This window comes from Juglans regia, chromosome 3 (assembly GCF_001411555.2).
Source record: "Juglans regia cultivar Chandler chromosome 3, Walnut 2.0, whole genome shotgun sequence".
Taxonomy (NCBI): Eukaryota; Viridiplantae; Streptophyta; class Magnoliopsida; order Fagales; family Juglandaceae; genus Juglans; species Juglans regia.
In genome coordinates this window covers 33,858,536-33,878,704 of record NC_049903.1, presented here as the reverse complement: position 1 = coordinate 33,878,704, position 20,169 = coordinate 33,858,536, and the positions used below count along the sequence as shown (strand labels likewise).

General features: G+C 34.5%; 2 protein-coding genes across 4 annotated transcripts; one reads left to right on the top strand and one right to left on the bottom strand.

The window, feature by feature from the left end:
* Positions 1-4,912: 4,912 nt before the first annotated feature.
* Positions 4,913-6,807, bottom strand: LOC108985279 (G-type lectin S-receptor-like serine/threonine-protein kinase SD2-5). Of its 2 annotated transcripts, XM_018957511.2 has the most exons (3): positions 6,532-6,807; positions 6,119-6,446; positions 4,913-6,019 (listed from the first exon to the last, which is right to left on the bottom strand). In XM_018957511.2, the coding sequence occupies exons 1-3, from the start codon at positions 6,558-6,560 to the stop codon at positions 5,018-5,020; spliced, it is 1,359 nt and encodes a 452-aa protein (XP_018813056.1). In that variant the 5' UTR covers positions 6,561-6,807; the 3' UTR covers positions 4,913-5,017. The 2 variants fall into 2 exon arrangements, with proteins under 2 accessions (XP_018813056.1, XP_018813055.1); XM_018957510.2 differs by having other exon boundaries at positions 6,119-6,807.
* Positions 6,808-14,417: 7,610 nt separating this feature from the next.
* Positions 14,418-16,779, top strand: LOC108985284 (alpha-ketoglutarate-dependent dioxygenase AlkB-like). 2 transcript variants are annotated; one of them, XM_018957518.2, is made up of 4 exons: positions 14,418-14,680; positions 15,104-15,394; positions 15,640-15,984; positions 16,301-16,779. In XM_018957518.2, the coding sequence occupies exons 1-4, from the start codon at positions 14,471-14,473 to the stop codon at positions 16,574-16,576; spliced, it is 1,122 nt and encodes a 373-aa protein (XP_018813063.1). In that variant the 5' UTR covers positions 14,418-14,470; the 3' UTR covers positions 16,577-16,779. The 2 variants fall into 2 exon arrangements, with proteins under 2 accessions (XP_018813063.1, XP_018813064.1); XM_018957519.2 differs by having other exon boundaries at positions 14,419-14,680; positions 15,097-15,394.
* Positions 16,780-20,169: the final 3,390 nt, after the last annotated feature.

The following is a 20,169-nucleotide window of genomic DNA, read 5'->3' as shown; positions in this document are numbered from 1 at the left end:
ACATTTGCAGCAATATCATTGTGATTTGATCACTTCTTCTTTGTCTAATACTGATTCTTCCATAGCTATAGCTTCTTTCAAGGTAAGTACTCCTTATTCCTTGTCTAACTATCTCTCTTATAACAAACTTTGTTCCACTCACCGTGCTTTTACTATTGTACTTTCATCTCACTTTGAGCCTAAATACTACCACCAAGACATTAAGTTTGCCGGCCACTGGCAAGAGGCCATGGCAGCTGAGTTAATTGCTCTTGAGAAAAACAATACTTGGGTTTTCAATGACTTGCCTCTTGATAAACACCTCATTGGGTGCAAATGGGTGTAAAAAATTAAATACAAATCAGATGGCACAATCAAAAGATATAACGTTAGGCTTGTAGCTAAATGATACACTCAACAAGAGGACTTGGATTTTATTGATATATTTTCTCATGTGGCTAAATTTACAAGTGTTAGATGTTTACAAGCCATTGCTTCCCCAAAGAACTGGTATTTGTGACACATTTCTACATGAAAATTTGAATGAGGAAGTATATATGACACTACCTCAAGGTTATGGCAGAAAGGGGTGTGCAGGTTATAACAAACTTTGTTCCACTCACCGTGCTTTTACTATTGCACTTTCATCTCACTTTAAGCCTAAATACTACCACTAAGCCATTAAGTTTACCCACAAGCAAGAGGCTATGGCAGCTAAGTTAATTGCTCTTGAGAAAAATAATACTTGAATTTTCACTTACTTGCCTTCTAATAAACACCCCATTGGTTGTAAATGGGTGTACAAGATTATATACAAATCAGATGACATCATTGAAAGATATAGAGCTAGGCTTGTAGCTAAAGAATACAATCAAGAAGAGGGCTTGAATTTTATTGATACATTTTCTTCTATAGCTAAATTTACAAGTGTTAGATATTTATTGGCCATTGCTTCATCACAGAACTAGTATTTACATCAATTAGATTATAAACAAGCTTTTCAGTAGCTTGGGTGTGCAAGTTAACAAAATCACTCTATGGCCTAAAGCAAGCTTCTCGGTAGTGGTATTATAAACTCACTAGTTACCTCTTACAACATGGTTTTACACCATCCAAGTGTGACTATTCTTTATTTACTCGAATTTCTAATCACATATTTCTTGCTCTTTTGATACATGTTGATGATGTGATTGTGGCTAACAATGACCTTAATGATGTCCAAGATATAAAATATGTTCTTCACAATACTTTCCGAATTAAAGATCTTGGAGAGCTTAAATCGTTTCTTGGATTGGAAGTTGCCAAATCTTCTAAATGGATTTCACTCTGTCAAAGACATTATACATTGAAAATACTTACTGATATTGGTTCCCTTGGTTGTAAACCAACTAAAGTACATATGAGTCCTAATCTACGCTTGGTTAAGACTAATTCAAATCAATTGGATGATCCCACAGTATACAGAAGATTGGTGGGAATGTTACTTTATTTGACCATAACAAGACTTAATTTGGCTTATTCTGTGCAAGTTTTAAGCCAATTCATGGACAAGCCTGCCCAAATACAGTTAGATGTTGTACACCATGTGTTATGCTACCTGAAAGATACACTTGGCTAGGGGATATTTCTTTTTCTTCTTCTTCTTCTTGAAAGGCTTCACAGATTCAGATTAGGCCACTTGTCCAGACACTAGAAAATCAATCACTGATTTTTGTGGATTCTTGGGTGATTATCTTGTTTCTTGGAAATCCAAGAAAAAAAATATAGTATCTCGATCATCAGTCGAAACTGAATGTAGAGCTTTGGCTCCACTGCTTTTGAATTAACACGGTTGATTGCTTTATTTCAAGACTTGGCATTTCTCATCAATCTCCAGCATTTTTATTTTGTGACACCAAGGCTGCTCTCCACATAGCAAAAAATCTTCTTTTTAACGAAAGAGCTAAACATATAGAATTATATTGTCATTTGGTACATGAAAAAATACAATCCGATATACTTCAAACTTTACATGTGACCTCTCAACATCAATTAGTTGATGCCTTCACAAAAGCTCTATCTCACACAGTTTGTTTATCTTCTTTCCAAGATGGGTGTGCTTGACATTCATACTCCATCTTGAGGGGGAGTATTGACACATTAGCATAGTTATGTAGCAATTAGTTAGTTACTTTGTAAAGATAGTTTGCAAGTTTTACTACATGTGTACACAACATTTCTTTCCTTGTATATATATAAACTTCGTACAACTTTTGGTTCTTAATACACAGAATACAACAATCTTGATGTCCATAATATTCTTGCGAGCTCTCTCATTTTTGTTTCTTGAATATTGTTATGTTTCAGGTGATTGGATTATCCTGTTATGTTTTCCTACAAAGAGCGCGTCCTCCAAACCGGCTTATAAGTAGAATTACTCTTCATGAAAAATTCCAATAAATATTAGCACTCGATTCAAACTAAGGCATGCTCAATTAACTAGTCCCATGCTACAACCAAAGATCGAAGATATATATATATATATATATATATGTTTTATGTATATTCTATCAATATAATTCATATATATATGAGATCAAAGAGAAGAACATATATATAGCTCATCATAACATAAATGGTTTTAGTTTTAAATAAGATCGAAGAAATGATGTATTTTATTTTTAAAGGAAGAGGGTTAATACCCTGAATTTATTTATATACTCTTACTTATAGCGGAAGAAACTTTTACAAAAAAAAAAACCAAGGAGAATACACAACAAATCAAACTGTAAGGTAATTTAGTAATTAATCTAAACTAGTTACTCATACTACGACGTAGTAAAGTAAGAGTTGTGAAAAACTAGACTAAAAACTATCTAAAACTTGAAATGCAAAGACGTTAAAAGTTTGATGGGCAGGTGTACGTGAAGATGAGGAAAACATGGTGTTGTGTCCAACTTGCACCCTCGAAACCATATCCATTATGCCACTCCATAGTTCAATATACTTCCATGGAGATCAGAGGATTAATTAATGTACTTCAAGGCATGCAGCTTATAAAGTATGTGCGAATTATTTGTAATGATCCTTCTATTATGCCTAACAATATCTCTCATGTTTTTATAGCATCCGTACGTATAGTCATCTTAATTAGTACTCTTGAAATAATTCTGTGTTTTTCACTTGTCATCTGTGATTCTGTAGGGTTTGTGGAGCCAGCTGGTTTATTATTGTGGGCCTGTGGCAGCCCGATTTGTTGACCCGACTCGTCAAGAAACTGTTACGGATTTGAGCGCCCCCGGGAAATTAATAATATAGAATAAAGATAGAGCCACCGCTGGCTCTATAATGTTTTTTTTTATGTTTTTTTTTAATTTTATTTTTATATAGATTTTTTTAACAATTTTAAATATTTAAAAAAAATAAAAAAATTATAATATTATTAAAAAATACTTCCTTAATCATGAAGTAAAAAAAATTATTTTTTTATTTTACTTCGTGATTAAGGAAGTATTTTTAATAATTTTTTTTACTTCATTTTTAAGGAAGTGTTTTTTAATAATATTATAAATTTATTTTATTGTTTTAAAATATTAAAAAGTATTAAAAAATTTTCTATAAAAAATAACTGTAAAAAAAATACATCAAAAAATACATACTAGAGCCAGCTGTAGCTTCAGAGGTGGCTCTAGCAGTACTCAATAATATATGTTTCTTTGGAAGTATTTGACCACATATATAATAGTATCCAACGCATTTGCTTGTTTGTATATCCCTAATTACCTTGCACGGATTACTACTGGGCGGCAAAGCGCATGGATCAGTGATTTCGGCTCACTAAAAAATTAAAATATATATATATATATGTTTACTTGTTTGGACACCTGCAATATGTTAATTATATAAATAATACTTGTAATGCCTATTCCACTCCAAATGGCTTAATCGGCTCATCTTTTGTTCCAAAGTAAGCACCATGGTCTAATGCCAAGAGCCCTATGGGCCGAATTAAGGGCACCTTCTGTCCCTCCCCAAGGGGAGAGAGGCCAGGTTTTGAGTTCCAGGAGAGACATACATGACGTACTGGGTTGGATTAGGGGACCGTCTATGGCCTCTATTGGAGGGATGCGATGTGCCCAAGCTACGATTTATTATTTACAGATTCATTTGTTTTACCAGGCCCATAGTCACTGGGCCCAATTCGATTTTAAACTCTAATTATGGAGAAAATATTTGTTGGGAGTAGCCAGCGGCCATGACCACAGTTACTACCTTGGGTGATGGTTGCAAGTTGCCCATAGAGGTGGCCCACCTTTATGGTGGCCCGATTTAGCCACCCCACAAGTCTTCAAGTCGAGTGCCACATCTGAATGTCCAAAATCAGGCCACCCATTAGTAATTTTGTCAACAGACCAGGCTACTTGATGGTGGCTTGATTTAGCCACCGTGGAGGCAGTCGAGTAGAGGAGGCGCCATGAAGGGCCACTACAAAGGCAACCTTGCCAAGAGCCCCTCGTGGTTCATGCTTCAATGAGTCTGAAGGTGGCTCAGCCAGCACCATGGTCACCAAATGAATGTCCTTATTTAATTTTTTTAATTTCTTAAGATTTTATGTTCTAAATTTTTTATATTATTTTGTAAGAGAAATGATAGTTTCAATCGTGAGTGTGCAAATATTATGCAATCACTTCAAAAAAAGTGAATAAATAGGAAATTCACATAAAAAAAAATTAATTTGTTAATAGTGAACTCCACTCCTTTTCAAAGTGACTGCAATGTGCTTATATATTCTACGACTATATGTAGTATTACTCATTTTGCAACTCGTAAATGAAATGTGCAAAAGAGTAAAAATAAGGCAGTTATTTCGTAATAGAATGAAAACTCACTGAATGCTTTCCAGACTTTGAAAAATTTTCAATGAAGTGCATTACTTCACCAAATGAATCCCCCCTGCCTATTAATAACAAGCAAAATTGTTTTCTTTCCTCTACAAACTGAATACAAAAGAATTGTAATGGCGCATTGAATTCCAATAAAAACCTGGAATCAAATGAAATCAAGTGTGGTTATCAGTAGCCTGCAAATTTTTCCTTCTCTTTTGTATGTAGTAGTATCCAAGCCCTCCCAGAACAAGCAGAATAATCAATCCATCAAACACTCCTACCATGGCCAAGACCCATTTCTTGACCTTAGTCTTACCATGACTACCACTAGTTCCCTTTGGAACCTTAACCATAAAACTCACTCCAGTTCCCCTTTGAACCTGTTTAACTCCCACAACCAGCCCATAAAGATAGCATTCTCGTTGGTTTGTCTCCCCTTTTACAGAGGAATATAATGCAGCTGCACATTTGCAATCTTCCAAGCACAAGTTTGAGCATGTTTCTTTGCTAATATTAACCCTTTTAGGACCATCTTTCAGAACATTGCTAACACCCTCTAATTCAAGAATCTCAGCCTGATTACTGCCGCAAAACTCTCCGGAAATTCCCTCACTGCAGTTAGAACTCATTGTGGTTTCCTTTGTTAAATGCCGGATGCATGAACAAGCATTGGAGAATGTACAAATGCCATAAGGTTTACAAGCCAGAGGAAGATCACAAGTGGTGTTTAGTGCCTGAAAAGCAGTCTCAAATCTTCCTTTGCTAGGGTGATAAAAGAAGAGCCCCAGATTTCCTGTTTCATTTCCCAGCGCTAAAAACCTTAGAGGTTGAGGTTGTTGCGATGGAATCTGCGCGATTTTTTTATATTTATCACTGAATAACCGCAAGCCATTCGAAGCCAATTGGATAAATGTGATATTCCTGTTATTGGAAGGCTTAAATTCCCAGTAGGAATAGTTCCACTTACCAGAATGAAGGTACAAAGAAATCCTGTTGTACTGAATTTCCAAGGAGTAGAATGAAACTGAGTTTCTTGGGAAAGAAGTCAACCGAGTGGCCACATTGAGTCTCTGGCCCCAGAGCATTACGTCTGTGGGAAAATTGAAACTTTGCCATTTTATCTGGTCCACGGTGTCAACCAGAACCAGATTGCCAGAATTCCGTATCTGTAATCTCTGCATCAAGACGAATGAAATTGATGCAAAAAAATCCCATTAGAAAATATGTTGGCCTAAACGATACCAAAATTGAGTTGGGCATATTTGAAGCTTTACCTCCACAGCTTGTCCAGAAGTCCCAGTTCGCCATCCCACTTGCTCTTTTGGACCTTTCAACCTCAAATCTCCATCCCCAGTTAGCTCTAGCACACATATATCCCATGTATAAAACCTCAAGTAGTGACCAGAATTCCAGACCTTCACATCTCCAAGGAAAACCTCCAAGGAGCATGAGTACCTCCCATCAACAGCTTCAACGCTCAATGCAGCTTTAAAGTTGGGTACCGTCTGGTTAGTCTCCAAAAGTAGAGCTCTCCCAATGAATCCCACGCTATATTCCACAGGGACAGCAAGCGTGAGTCGAAAAGGAATGCGAATATCCGATCTGCAATACCCATAAGTGAACAAAAGAATGAGAAAACTGAAGGAATATAGCTTCATGGTTGAATCTGGCAATCTTGTTTTCTCACTTTCGGTCTCTAGCAGTTGGGTTGGACATTGATGATTAAGATCATCCCTTGGTTTTGCAGTAGTCTTTTGGGGGTTGGGTGGGCATGAGTACTATTGCAGCAACTTTACAAACACCCACCCAACTCCCAAAAAGGCTACGAACTTTCATTTTGCTCTGTGATAGACAATACGAAAGCAAAACTAATGAAGTGGGGGCATTATGCTGGGAAGCTAGAGAGTGTTAAATTTTGTAAACTAGTAAGTACTTGCTGCAAAAGTAGCAGATTGTAAAGGACCCAAAAAGATGGAGGTGGTGGTGGTGTACAAGCTGTCCATGTGAGGGACCTTTTAAAGTTTTTTAGGCCTTAAATTTTGAGCTGCTTAGGCTGGGAGTAATATTAATTGAAAAATTTTAGAGATATGTCTCTCACTACTCACATCACTTTTGTGTAGCGTGACTCATATTAATTATGGAAAAATCTTCTTGCAATTGAGTTTGCGTATCAAATTGCGCATCAATACTGAAATAGAATTCATCCATTTAATGAAACGGTACAAATTGAAGATAAAAATAATTTTCATAAGATAGAAAACTTTTTTTTCTCTTAAAATTTTTCTTTTCTTTATTTTTCTTTTTAATAAAAAAAAATTTATATCAATGTTAGTACGTGTTTTAGTACGCCAAACTACTTATTCCTAATATGGCTCATTAATTATTAATACAATGAATTTTTTTATGTGGGGCCAATCCATCTAATTTAGTTGGATCAATTGAGTGCCATTTTCACTAGTGGGGGAAGCCTGAGCCTGGAAGGCATGCTTTTGAGTGGGATTATTATGATACAACTTTCTGTACGTGGTTGTTGCATGCCACGTGTACATGTCTGATTATGCCACTTGGGACAATAACATTTTGCTGACCCTGATCTCACGCTTGGATGACGTGTTTCATTCCATGGCTACGTGATCAAAACAGATTAATTACACACACACACACACATATATATATATATATATATATGTGTATATATATTTTTACTACTTTTTATATGACTATATTTTAAATTGAGGGTGTTTTGTAAAATGATTTTATTTTTATAAATTAATTTATAAAAATATATCTTATTTAAAATAGGATTTTCTAAAGAATAACAAAACCCGAATTAGATTTGTAAATGTTATTTATTACGCCATTTCTCAAAGCATATACACTCTGAAACTGTGTAATAAGTAGGGGTGTAACTAGTCCGGTCCGGTCCGGTTTTGGATAAAATTTAGGACCGAACCGGTATGTACCGGTTTTGTATTTTTCAAAACCGATTACGCACCGGTTACCCTCTTAAACCGGTACTTCCGATTTTACCGGTTTTCGATCCGGTCCGGTTTTCCGGTTTTTTTAAAATGTAAATTTCAAAATTTGTCATTAAAAATTTGTTTATAAAAAAAAAAATTGATTTAAAAAAAAATTGTTTTATACTTTTATTAATATATTAGACTATATAATAGTATTAATATTAAACTATTGATATAGTTATAAGTTATATATTAGTATTAGTTATAAATTTTTAGTGATTTAGTATTAACATTTTATGTAATAATTTATAAATTATAATAAGAAATTATTTCATATATGAATATATATGTTATATATAAAATTTCACATAAAAATTTATAATTATACATTATATATAAAACTTATATATATTAATATTTAATATATATAAAATATTTTGTATAAAACTTATATATAAAAATATTATCTTTTATTTTTTTTAATCAACCTGTCCGGTCCGGTCCGAAAAATTCCAGAACCGAACCGGCCGGTTTTTACGTTTTAAAAACCGGTTCAAACTGGTAAAACCGGTCCAGTTCGGTCCGGTCCGGTCCGATTTTTTGATTTTTCGGTTTGAATTTATACCCCTAGTAATAAGAAGAAAATAAATCATATTACAAAAAAAAAAAACCTTTACTTAAAAATTTTCAGAAAAGGGTGCAAAATTTATACTGCAAAGGAAAAATAATATGGAAAGGGATGTTGAGATGGATACAAAGAAATTAGATTAAGATTTTCTATAACTCAAAAAATTAAATGGAATTTGTGAGTCTAATTAAATCACAGTATCAATACAGCTGAATTACGAATATCTTGTTTATTATTTTGCATAAAATTTAAAAAAGCAAATGTATGAAAAGAATGAAAATATTAATTTGTAATTTTATTTACAATTATTTTTCATTTCTATATATAAAATAGAGTCCTTTTATAAAATAAAAATTTATGTCGATAGTACAAATCAGGGATGGTTGATGCATAATTCTGATCAGGGGCAAATCAAGAACAAAGGTGGTGTTTTGAATGAAGGTAAGGCCGAGAATCATGGAAATGTTTTGGAAGTTGTTGAGATAGGGATGGAAGTTGAGGAGGTAGAGGGCGAAACAGGTGGGTTGGTTTCGAACGGGGATAGGGAGATGATTATGGAGAGCATCTCAAAGGAAAGATTGGCAAACTTTCAAAGCAACGACTTTTTAAATAGGAAAGTGGAGGTTAGTGGGCAAGCAGTCAGAAGTGGGTTATTGGGTTGTGATGGGTCGGAAGAAAGGAAAGGGTCTACTAAGGGCCAGGTGCATTCTGATGGGCCTACAGATCTCCTTAGCTAGTCGAAAGAGGCATTAGAAGCAATTTTGAAGGAGGGGGAGGTAAGGTTGGTCAACTCACTGCCGGCATCACTTGAAAAACAAAAGTAGCAACAAGGAGGTGGTAGGTGGAAGCGTCGGGCTCGTGAAAAATGTGTGTTCTCTTCTCTTACAAAGGTATTATCTGGTACGAAGAAGGATTCATATGGTAGTGGGGAGGTGGTTCGTTCCACCAAGAGTAACAAGAAGTGTTGCACTAAGGTACTACAGAGGCAGAATGTTTTGTCCTTGGATTTGGCGGAAGCCGCTGGACAACTCCGCCAAGCATTATGAAAATGTTAAGTTGGAATTGTCAGAGGGGCTTAGAAACTCCTGACAGTTCAAAGCCTTTGCTGTTTAGTGAAAGATAAAGTGTCCGATGTGATCTTCTTAATGGAGACTAAGTTGTCCTATTTTCATGCTCAAGCAGTTGCAAGAATGTTTAGATTTGAACGTTGCATTGCGGTGGAAGCATGGGGAGAAGTGGAGGTTTGATGCTTGTATGGAAACACAAAGATCAAATTGAGTTAGTAAATTATTCTCAAAAGCATATTAATGTGATGGTTAAGGATGAGGAGTGTAGTCAAAGTTGGTTGTTAACTTGTTTTTATGGCCAACCTAATGCTAATTTAAGAAGACAGGCATGGAGCTTATTGGGTTCTTTCAAGCCTAATGATAGGAGATGGTGTGTGATTGGTGATTTTAATGAAGTATTGACAAATGATGAAAAGGTGGATGGCAGACCAAGGAGTGAGAAGCTGATGGGTATGTTTAGGAGAGTATTGGAAGAAGTTAATCTTTTTGGTTTGGGATGGAAATGGGACAAATATACATGGAGTAACCACCATGAGGATGATTCTTATACTAAGGAGAGGTTGGATAAAGTTGTGGCAAACCCATCTTGGAGAGCAATTTCTATTGAGTATCCACCATGAGGATGATTCTTATACTAAGGAGAGGTTGGATAAAGTTGTGGCAAACCCATCTTGGAGAGCAATATGTACTGAGTATACAGTGGCAACACTAACTGCCTTATGTTCACATCATAGGCCCGTTTTGCCGAATTGTTTGCATGAGAGAAGAATTGTTAAAAGAAGTCAGTTTCACTTTAAATATGAGGCAAACTGAATAAAGGAGGAGGGTTGTAGCTCTTTAGTTGGAACTAAATGGCAATAAGGGGTTGCTCGATAGAATTGGATTGATAGGGTGCAAAGGAAATTGGACGGTTGCAGGAGGGGTTTGCAGAAATATTATTAAATAGAGGATAGCTGCAATTAGAGAAAAGACAAAGTTGTTGGGCCTTTCGCAAAATAACAAGGCACCAAAGAATTTGGTAGAACAGAAGAGGTTGCAGGCTGAGCATTTTTTTGTTGGATCAATAGGGTATCAAATGGAAGCAAAGAGCCAAAAGACATTAGTTAGAAGTTGGGGACAGGAATACAAAATTTTATCATGCCTGTGTGAATTAAAGAAGGAAAAAAAACACTATTAAAAAGGTTGTGGATGCTGAGGGTCAGGTTCTGGTGGAGAAGGGAGACATTGCAGCTGGTTTTTGAAATCATTTTTCAGAAGTTTACAAATCAACGAATCCATCCGTAAGATGTATACAGCAGTGCCTTCAAGGGGTGGAAGAGAGGATCTCAGATGATATGAGCGGGTCTGGACAAAGCTTTTACTAGTGAGGATGTGGTTGTTGCTTTAAAGCAGATGTCTCATTTTAAATCACCTGGGCCAAATGACTTTGGAGCTAGGTTTTATCAAGATCACTGGGAGACAATGGAATGGGAGGTTGTCCAAGCAGTTTTGGAGTTCTTGCAAAATGGGAAAATGCAAAGGGATCTTAATCAAACTTATATAGCATTGATTCTCAAGGTGAACTCTCCTAATTCAGTTCAGTGCATGAATTTCGTCCAATAAGTTTATGCAATGTCTTTTACAAACTGATTTCTAAAGTTATGGCCAATCGAATGAAATGTGTTTTGTCTAAGATTATTTCTTGGAACCAAAGTGTCTTTATTCCAAGTAGGCTTATTACAAACAACATTATGGTAGCATATGAATTACTCCGTGCAAAATAGGCAGATAGAAAGAGATGGTAGTATAGACATTAAGCTTGACATTTCCAAGGCTTATGATAGGGTAGAATGGAGTTATCTTGAGACTATGATGTTAAAGTTGGAATTTTGTTTGAATTGGACAAGATTGGTGATGAAATGTGTGAGATCAGTGAGTTATTCAGTTATTGTGAATAGGGTGCCAGGTGAGACTATCTTACCTACACGAGGGTTGAGACAAGGTGATATTTTGTCACCGTATTTGTTCTCGATTTGTGCTGAGGGTCTTAGTTCATTGTTACAAAAAGTTAAATCTAGAGGGATTATTAAAGGGGTAGCAGTGGCAAAGGAAGGTACAAGGATAAATCATTTAGTTTTTGCTGATGATTGTGTGGTATTATGTAGAGCAAAATATGAGGAGTGGTGCTGTGTGAATAATTTGTTGGTTCAATATGAGTATGCCTCAGGTCAGACCATAAACAAATAGAAAACCAGTATTTTGTTTAACTCTAATACAAAGGCTGCTATCAAGAGTTTTATTTTACAGCAAGCAGATGGGGTGATGTGCAACAATTATAACAAGTATTTGGGACTTCCTATTGCTGTGGGAAGGTCTAAGTACAATTCTTTTAGAGAACTAAAGGAAAAAATCTATAAGATGATTAATAGTTGGAAGACTGGGCTTTTATCTACAGCAGAAAAAGAAATCCTCATTAAAAGTGTGTTGCAGGCTAGACCTGCTTACACAATGAGTGTTTTTAAATTACCTGGAAATCTGTTAAAGGAAATTGAAGTAATGTTGGCATGGTTTTGGCAGAACCACAACAGACTTGAGAAAGGCATACATTGGAAAAGTTGGGGAAAGCTTGGGGTGGTGAAAGGCAAGGAAGGTCTAGGTTTCAGAGATCTCAATAGTCTCAATAGTGCTTTGCTTGCTAAGCAAGTATGAAGGTTTTTAAAAGAACCTTCTTCATTGGTGGCTTGTGTTTTTAAGGTTAAGTATTTTCATAATGGGAGTTGTTGGACACTAAACTGGGATCTTGTCCCTCTTTCATCTGGAAAAGCCTTTGTTCAAGCTTGGATCTGGTTAAAAGTGGACTTGTGTGGCAAGTGGGGAATGGTTAGTGCATGAGTACTTGGAAGGACAAGTGGCTGCCTAGGACATCAACTTATCAGGTTCCAACACCAGTTAATACTTTTGACTCTGAAGCCAGAGGTGATGTGCTCATTAACGATGAGAATAGGAGTTGGAAAAAAAGAGTAATTGAATATGTCTTTAATGAAGATGATGCAAAAGTGATATGTGCTATTCCAATCAGTAGAAAGGGAGCTAGTGACAGGTTTATATGGAAGGGTTCAGCTAAGGGTTTGTACACTGTTAAGAGTGCCTATTATGAAGATCTTATGCAGAAAAGTCAGAAGCTATAGGAGTCATCAAGTTGTGGGAGGGTTGAAGATCAGTGTAAGAAGACATAGTAGATGGGGGTTTTAAGGAAGACAAAACAGTTGATATAGAAAGCTTTGAATAATATTTTACCTACAAAAGGTAATTTGTTTAAAAAGCAGGTGATTGATAGTGGTTTGTGTCCAATATGCAAATTGGAGGAAGAGTATGTGTTGCATGTTCTTTGGACCTATTCTGCATCAGTTGATGTTTGGGATGGAGATGAAAGTCTAGTTAAAAAGCGGCAAAGATTTTATGCAGATTTTGAAATGCTATGGGCTGAATTATATATAAGGCTAGAATTGGATTAGTTGGAGTTGGTTTCTGTTATTTTTCATAGAATATGGACAAGAATGAATGGTTTTTTTTTTTTAAACAATTTTAAAAGTCCGGCAGTGATATTAGAATTGGCTCAAGATGAGCTGTTTTCTTATAAGCAAGTGCATCAAAAGGGTTCTAGTCCAGCAGTGACAAGTCAGATAAAAACAAGAGGACAGAGATGGAAACCAGCTTTTTGGCCTAATGTGACAGTTAATTTTGATGTTACTTTTGATAAGGAAAAGGAAATGCTAGGTTTGGGAGTTGTTATTAGAGATAGTGGAGGGGATCTATAAGCTGCTCTTTATGCTCCTAAAGATTGTGTTAACTCAGTTTTTGTTGTTAAAAGCTATGCTTTGTTAAGAGCTATGGAACTGTATATTGACTTGGGTTTTCATCAGTTTCACTTTAGAGGTGATGCCAAGGTTGTTATTGAAGTTGTTCAGTCCAATTCAGATGATAATTATTAGTTGGGATAAGTTACAGATGATATAAAGCAAATGATGTCAAGATTTTCTTTGTTGAGACTCTCTTTTATTCATAGGTCTGGTAACAAGGCTGCTCATAAGGCAACTAAGTTGGCTGTTAATATTGAATGTGAGAGGGTGTGGTTAGAGGAGGGTCCAGCAGAGATTTTGTCTTTTGTTTTGAAAGACAAGTTATGTATTGTTTAATGTTTTAATGAGATGAGGTTTTCCTTTAAAAAAAATGTTATATAAAGTAATAAGATTATATTGAATAATATGAAATGACTTGTAAAATAATTTGTAAATGAATTTTATATCTGTGATTATTCTAAAAAAGAAAATTACCATTTTACACGTAACAATAAAGCCTAATAAGGCAGTAAGAGCACTAGCATTGGCTTGGACAAAGTTGAAGGTTGGCCAAAATTTAGATAAGTTGTACTAAAAAGATCTCACATTGGATTGGGCATCTTTAAAATAATTTAGATTTCTACTACAGTGATTAGCCAAATTTGAAGAACCAAATTGACTCACCAAAAGTTAAAATAATAATTTCTCACTCCATTGAAAATATGATTAGTGAATATTTAGATAGAATATTAGATATTTGGTTAGTGAATAAGAAATTTAGATAGAAATTTAGATAAATTTAATCTCAATTTTGGTTATTAGTATTAAATGATCATTGAAAATATGATTTTTTTAATATTAATTTAATTGGAATATAATTATTATTAATATTAAATTGATAGAATTATAAAATGTGATAAAAATAAATTAAATAAATAAATTATTAATTTAATAATTTTTTATTATTTTATAGAAAATAAATGACTAATCCAATATGGGGATTGAATTTAAATAGAATAGATAAATATAAAAAAATATAATATTGATTAAATTTTAAAGATCTATTTGGTCAAACCAATACTATTGCTCTAAGCACGCGATCCTGATCCTCATAGTCGGTTTGTGTGCTAAAAACGGTGTCGCATCGCAGAGAATGCTTCTCCGTCGAGCCTCCACCCTGTCATGGAGGTACCATCGTATCTATCGTCCATGGAGGTATGGTTCCAGCCATCGTATCTATCGTCTATCGTCCATGGAGGTATGGTTCTCATCGCTGGGAAACAACTTGAATTGGGGAAACAGCGGAGTGAAGTGTTCTCGCGGAATCGCGAGTGGCATTTCTGCGGCTCCTCGTTATGACCCCGTAAGTTTTCTTCTTTTTAACCAGAAACGAAAGAGGAAGTCAATTTCAAATGAACTTGTATGATGTTTCTCGTAAACTAGGTTGGTTTAATTCTATACTGTAACCTCAACAAAGGAGCTCAAGGAATTGAATATACTGTTTAGTTGAATCTGCAAACGATGGAAGATAGGAAACATTTGTAGGTCTTGAAAGCAGCTTATGAATTTAGGCTCAACAGTAATGTATTAATTATTATTTTTTATTGTTATTGATCGCTTAGATTCTGTCACACTTGAAAATTTAACACGAATTGACTGCCTTGGTGTTGTATAACATAATGGAATTGGTAAACCTAATTCTGTTGTTCATTTGTTGTTCTTTTTTTAAGCTGTAGTTATCCATAGGCATGATAGTTGTTCAATCACTCATCTACATAGGATACAGATTTTAAATGGAAGCGGTTTGGGTCACTTTGGGAAGAAGCAAAAGCCTGCTCATGGCGGAAGACTTAAACATGGACGAGGCAATTCAAAATATGGAGGCGGTACGAGTTATTCCCATGGTTTTCCTAAGGCCAAGCCATATGATATATGCCTATGTGGAAACAGGAGATCTGCTACCATATCCACAGGCTCTTTGAATGAAATGGGGCACACTGAAATGGAAGGGGCAAAACAAAGAGTACTGAGGCCTGGGATGGTTCTACTAAAACGGTACATCACCCATAAAGAACAGGTTGTTCTTACTGCCATGCCTTAAATTGGGTATTAGTGTTTTTGAATGTTTCAAATACTTGTCAAACAAATCGGGTCTACACATAAATACAATGTAGCTAAAGTTAATGTTCTTTGTTGCTATAAGCTGGCATGTCAATTAGCTAGCATGTGTGCCTTCTGCGTTTCTTTTAAGAAAGCTCGCTGGGTATTCCAAAATCCTGTAAGCTTGAGTAGTTGTACACTGTACCACTCTTACTGTTTCAGGTTGAAATTGTAAAGAAATGTCGCTATCTTGGTATTGGCCCAGGGGGATTCTACCAGCCGGGTTACCAAGATGGAGCAAAACTTCGTCTGCAGATGATGTGTCTTGGTATGAAGTGGGATCCCATGTCAAGAAAATATGATGACACTCGGCCTGTTGATGGTAGTGAGCCACCTTGCATTCCACGCGAATTTAGCCTGTTGGTTAAGAGAGCAATTCAAGATGCACATGCCCTTGTTAAGAAAGAATACCATGTTAGCAATGTGGAAGACATACTCCCTCTAACATCTCCTGATATATGCATCGTCAACTTTTATACTACCAGTGGGAGACTTGGGCTCCACCAGGTCAGTGCTGCACCACCATGTTAGACTGTCCCATTATCTAAAAAATACTTGCGGTTTACTTACTGATGTCAGTAGCTTGAAAGATGTGGTTGTACAATCTAGCATTTTCTGCTAGACATCAACAAGTTGTATGATATATAAGCATAAAAAGTTCAAGGAGATAAGCATCTATATATACTTCTACACATCCACTTTTTGTTAGGAACGATAAGAGAAAAAAAAAAGTACCATGATGAGCTTTATACTTCTTGTTGTAAATTGTTTGAAGAAGTTATATGTACTCATTTTGAATATAATACATATCTATTTATATTAGGATCGTGATGAAAGCAGAGAGAGTCTCTGTAAGGGATTGCCTGTTGTCTCCTTATCCTTGGGCGATTCCGCAGAATTCCTGTATGGAGATCAGAGGAATGTGGACAATGCAGAGAGAATTTTTCTGGAATCAGGAGATGTTTTGTTTTTTGGTGGTAAATCTAGACACATATTTCATGGTGTGTCGTCCATCATACCAAAGTCGGCTCCAAAGGCCTTGCTGGAAGAAACTCGTCTTCGTCCTGGCCGTCTCAACCTTACCTTCAGACAGTTTTGAGAAACCTTTCACTATACTACAGGTCAGCCTTTTGCTTGATTTGCATCCTAACTTTGTAAGATATTTCAGCAGCACAGCCCGGCTAAATTTGTCTTATACGCTTGATTAAGATTTGGACCTACTGAAGTGATTATGTTTTGTTAGGCTTGTCGTTTGTGTATTTATTCGTGTTCGAATGGAACCATCTGCTTTCACTTTCCAAATTATGAACTTTATTTAGGATAAGATACAATGATTGTATAGAGCTGCACTATGCACATTCACGAGACAATGATGACTGCATCCAGGACAGGGAGATTAATCGCGAAAAGTAATGATAATTTGATCTCCAGCTCCTCTATTGCCATGGAAAATTTTCTCAAACTTAAGATCCCGACTGTGGATATCTGTATTAATTACTAACAAATTTATAAAATGGGAAATGCAAAATGCAAAATATTGCACATCCCAGTAGGATTGACTTAAAGTAACTCGTGGGAATCCATATAACTTGATACCCCTTGAAAGAAAATAATATTGGAACTAGGGCTGTAAAAATAAACCAGAAAATTGGACCGAATCGGCCCAAACTGGTTGGTTCGGTTTGGTTTTAGACCGGTTCAGTTCGGGACCGGTTTCTCCATTTTAAAAACCAGTCATAACCAGTCTGGTCTCGGTTTTATATTTTTAGGACCGGACCGGTCCTCATATTTATATATTTTTAATTAATTTTTTATATTATATATAATTTTTATAAATTATAATTATATATAAAATAATGTTGTATTATAATTTATAATATAAAATTTTAATCTTAAACATGAATATTTATTTGATCATATGTTTTAAATATAAAATATATATTAATTACATTTTATGGCTTAATAAATTCTCAACATATTCCTTTTGATAAATATATTAGTAATACTAATATACATTAGTATATTAATTACTATATTATCACTAACATATAATAATAGTACTATACCAATATTATTACTATATACTAATAGTATTAGTGTATTACTAATATTTATATATATTAATATATATATATAAGTATAAGAGATTAGAGCTTTAATATATATTAAAAATTGAAAAATAGGACTAGAATCGATAAAACCGAAAGTATCGGTTTAGGAGGGCAATCGGTGCAATATCGATTCTTGAAAATGTAAAATCGGTATATACTAATTTGGTTTTAAAATTTATTTAAAAGTAAATCAAACCGAATGGATTATACCCCTAACTGAAATAAACTAAATATCTTTTACATGTGTGGCCAGTGGGGTTATTGATCATGACCGAGATGGTGGGCGGTAACCAGAGGAATGAGGATGGACCCAATAGATAAAAACGAAGGTTGTGTTTGGATGTTGAAGTGAGTTGAGTTGAGATGATAAAATATTGTTAGAATATTATTTTTTAATATTATTATTATTTTAGAATTTGAAAAAGTTAAATTATTTATTATATTTTGTGTTGGGATTTGAAAAAATTGTAATGATGAGTTGAGAGTGGTTTGAGTTCCAAACGCACCCGAAGTCTTCATGATACGTCAGAAATTTTCCGGATTATATTTTGACATTTTACTCTGTTTTGTTCAAAAAGTTTATAAACCCGCGATACAACTCATAATTTGTTGATTTTCCATCAATTAAGGGCCACTCGTGTCATTATTTTTTGTATCTTAAACTGTTTTAGACCAAATTATTTTAATTACACATAAGTGGATACCAATATGATATATTATAATGAAGAGAATATTTATTATTCTATTTCTAGATTCTGTTGTCATTTTTGCTCATGTCCTATTTCATTTGTCTATGTTGCGTTAATCTCTTGATGCTTCGGTTGGTGCCTCAACTGTTTGATTGGTTTCGTGTGAGCCTCTTGCCTCCATTAAAAAATTATGTGGTTTAATTTATGATGAATTCTCTGATACGTTCGACATTGTCTGGCTCAATCACTTGGGTGTGTTTCTAGTAGCCCGTTATTTATGGTATCACCTTATCTCAACATATTTATATTGTTGCCATGTCAGAAAACAGGATAAGCCATCAAAACAAGTGAAGTGCACCGTGGGAGGGATATCATTTGGGTTACGAAGATAAGGTACTATATAAATATAAAATGAGTCGTCATATCATAGGTAGCTAGAACACATTTGCTGGCCACTGGTTGTTAATTGCCATTAAATGTTTGGTGTAAGGATGATTATGCCCAATTCAGATGTTCATACGCTCGGGTAAAGTGGGAGTCTGTTTTATCCATTTATGAGTAGTTTGAATATTAATCTTTATCATATTTTCCAATATTCAATAAGTTACATGTACACATCTCCTTAAAATTCCTTGGGAAAAGAAAGTCTCAAGTTATTTTGGTAAAGAAGGTGCTTCTGTTACAGATGATTTCTAGTTGTATGAGGAAAAATTGTGAATTTTTAATTGTTTATAAACTGATTGTGGAGTTTTCTCAATGCTGTATTTTTTTATTATATATTTTAATAAACTATGTATAGAGAAAAGAAAGACGAAACGGTAAAGACAGCTATGTTTGGTTGTTAACGTGGTCTCAATCTATCTCCGACTAATTATTAATAGAATTAATTACTTTTTCAACTTCTCATAAAAAAGTTAAACATATCTCAACTTATTTCATATATTTAAATATATATCTCAGTCTATTTACATTCAAATACATCTTAATGAGACCTAAAAAATATTACTATTCACATATCAATTCAGATCATTTAAGATCACTTTAGCATCTAAATGCAGCCGAATTGTTTAATATTTATTAACACAATCTTCAAGTTTTATTAAACTTAAATAAGCAAATTTATTGTCTTTTACTCATTGATATGACTTAACATAATAAAACTCCTTAAAATAGCATATGTTATAGGTTTCTTCGCATAATTGATGTCTTCAAGTAGATGCTAGTGGGAGGGGGAAAAAACCTTTAAAATCTGCTACAAAATCAAGAGGGAGAAGAACGTGGAATCCTCCTTGGCAAGTAAAAACAGTGACGTCTGATTAACTCACGATGTAGAAGGTCGTTTATTGTTTTGTTGCTTATTTTATTTTATGGTAGATGTCAATTTGATCTGAGTCCTTATATAAATATATCTATGATTATCTTATGGAATATAGATTGTTTCGTTGCATTATTGCAGTGGTCACCCTTAATCATATTCCATCTTATTTGTTTATAGTTTTTTGAACAATTTATCGCTAGAATTTAACCAGCACAAACAAACTTTGCGTGCCCCCTTAAAACTATCTCAGCTTGAAACCCCACCTTGAAGTGATACACAAAAAAAGGTTAGGTACATTAGATCCCATTGCCTTGTTTTCATTTAGGAAAATGCTACTTGCCCCGCTGGGAGCTCCCGCTGGGCCTGTAACATTTTTTTATTTAGTTTATTTAAATTTTTTTTTATATAGATATTTTTAATAATTTAAAATATTTTAAAAAATAAAATAAAAATTATAATATTATTAAAAAATATTTTCTTAATCATAAAGTAAAATAAAAAATTAAAAAAATATGTCCATGCTACAATATGTCCATTACAATATTTTTCTTTTTTAAAAATATTTAAAATGGAC

Bases quoted from the DNA above. Each gene is read 5' to 3' on its own strand.
- LOC108985279 (XM_018957510.2), bottom strand. From the start codon at position 6,502: ATGAAGCTATATTCCTTCAGTTTTCTCATTCTTTTGTTCACTTATGGG. The intron at 6,020-6,118 runs GTAAAGCTTCAA...GTCTTGATGCAG, and splicing joins CTTCTGGACAAGCTGTGGAG to AGATTACAGATACGGAATTC.
- LOC108985284 (XM_018957518.2), top strand. From the start codon at position 14,471: ATGCTTCTCCGTCGAGCCTCCACCCTGTCATGGAGGTACCATCGTATC. The intron at 14,681-15,103 runs GTAAGTTTTCTT...CATAGGATACAG, and splicing joins CGGCTCCTCGTTATGACCCC to ATTTTAAATGGAAGCGGTTT. The intron at 15,395-15,639 runs GTTGTTCTTACT...TTACTGTTTCAG, and splicing joins ACATCACCCATAAAGAACAG to GTTGAAATTGTAAAGAAATG.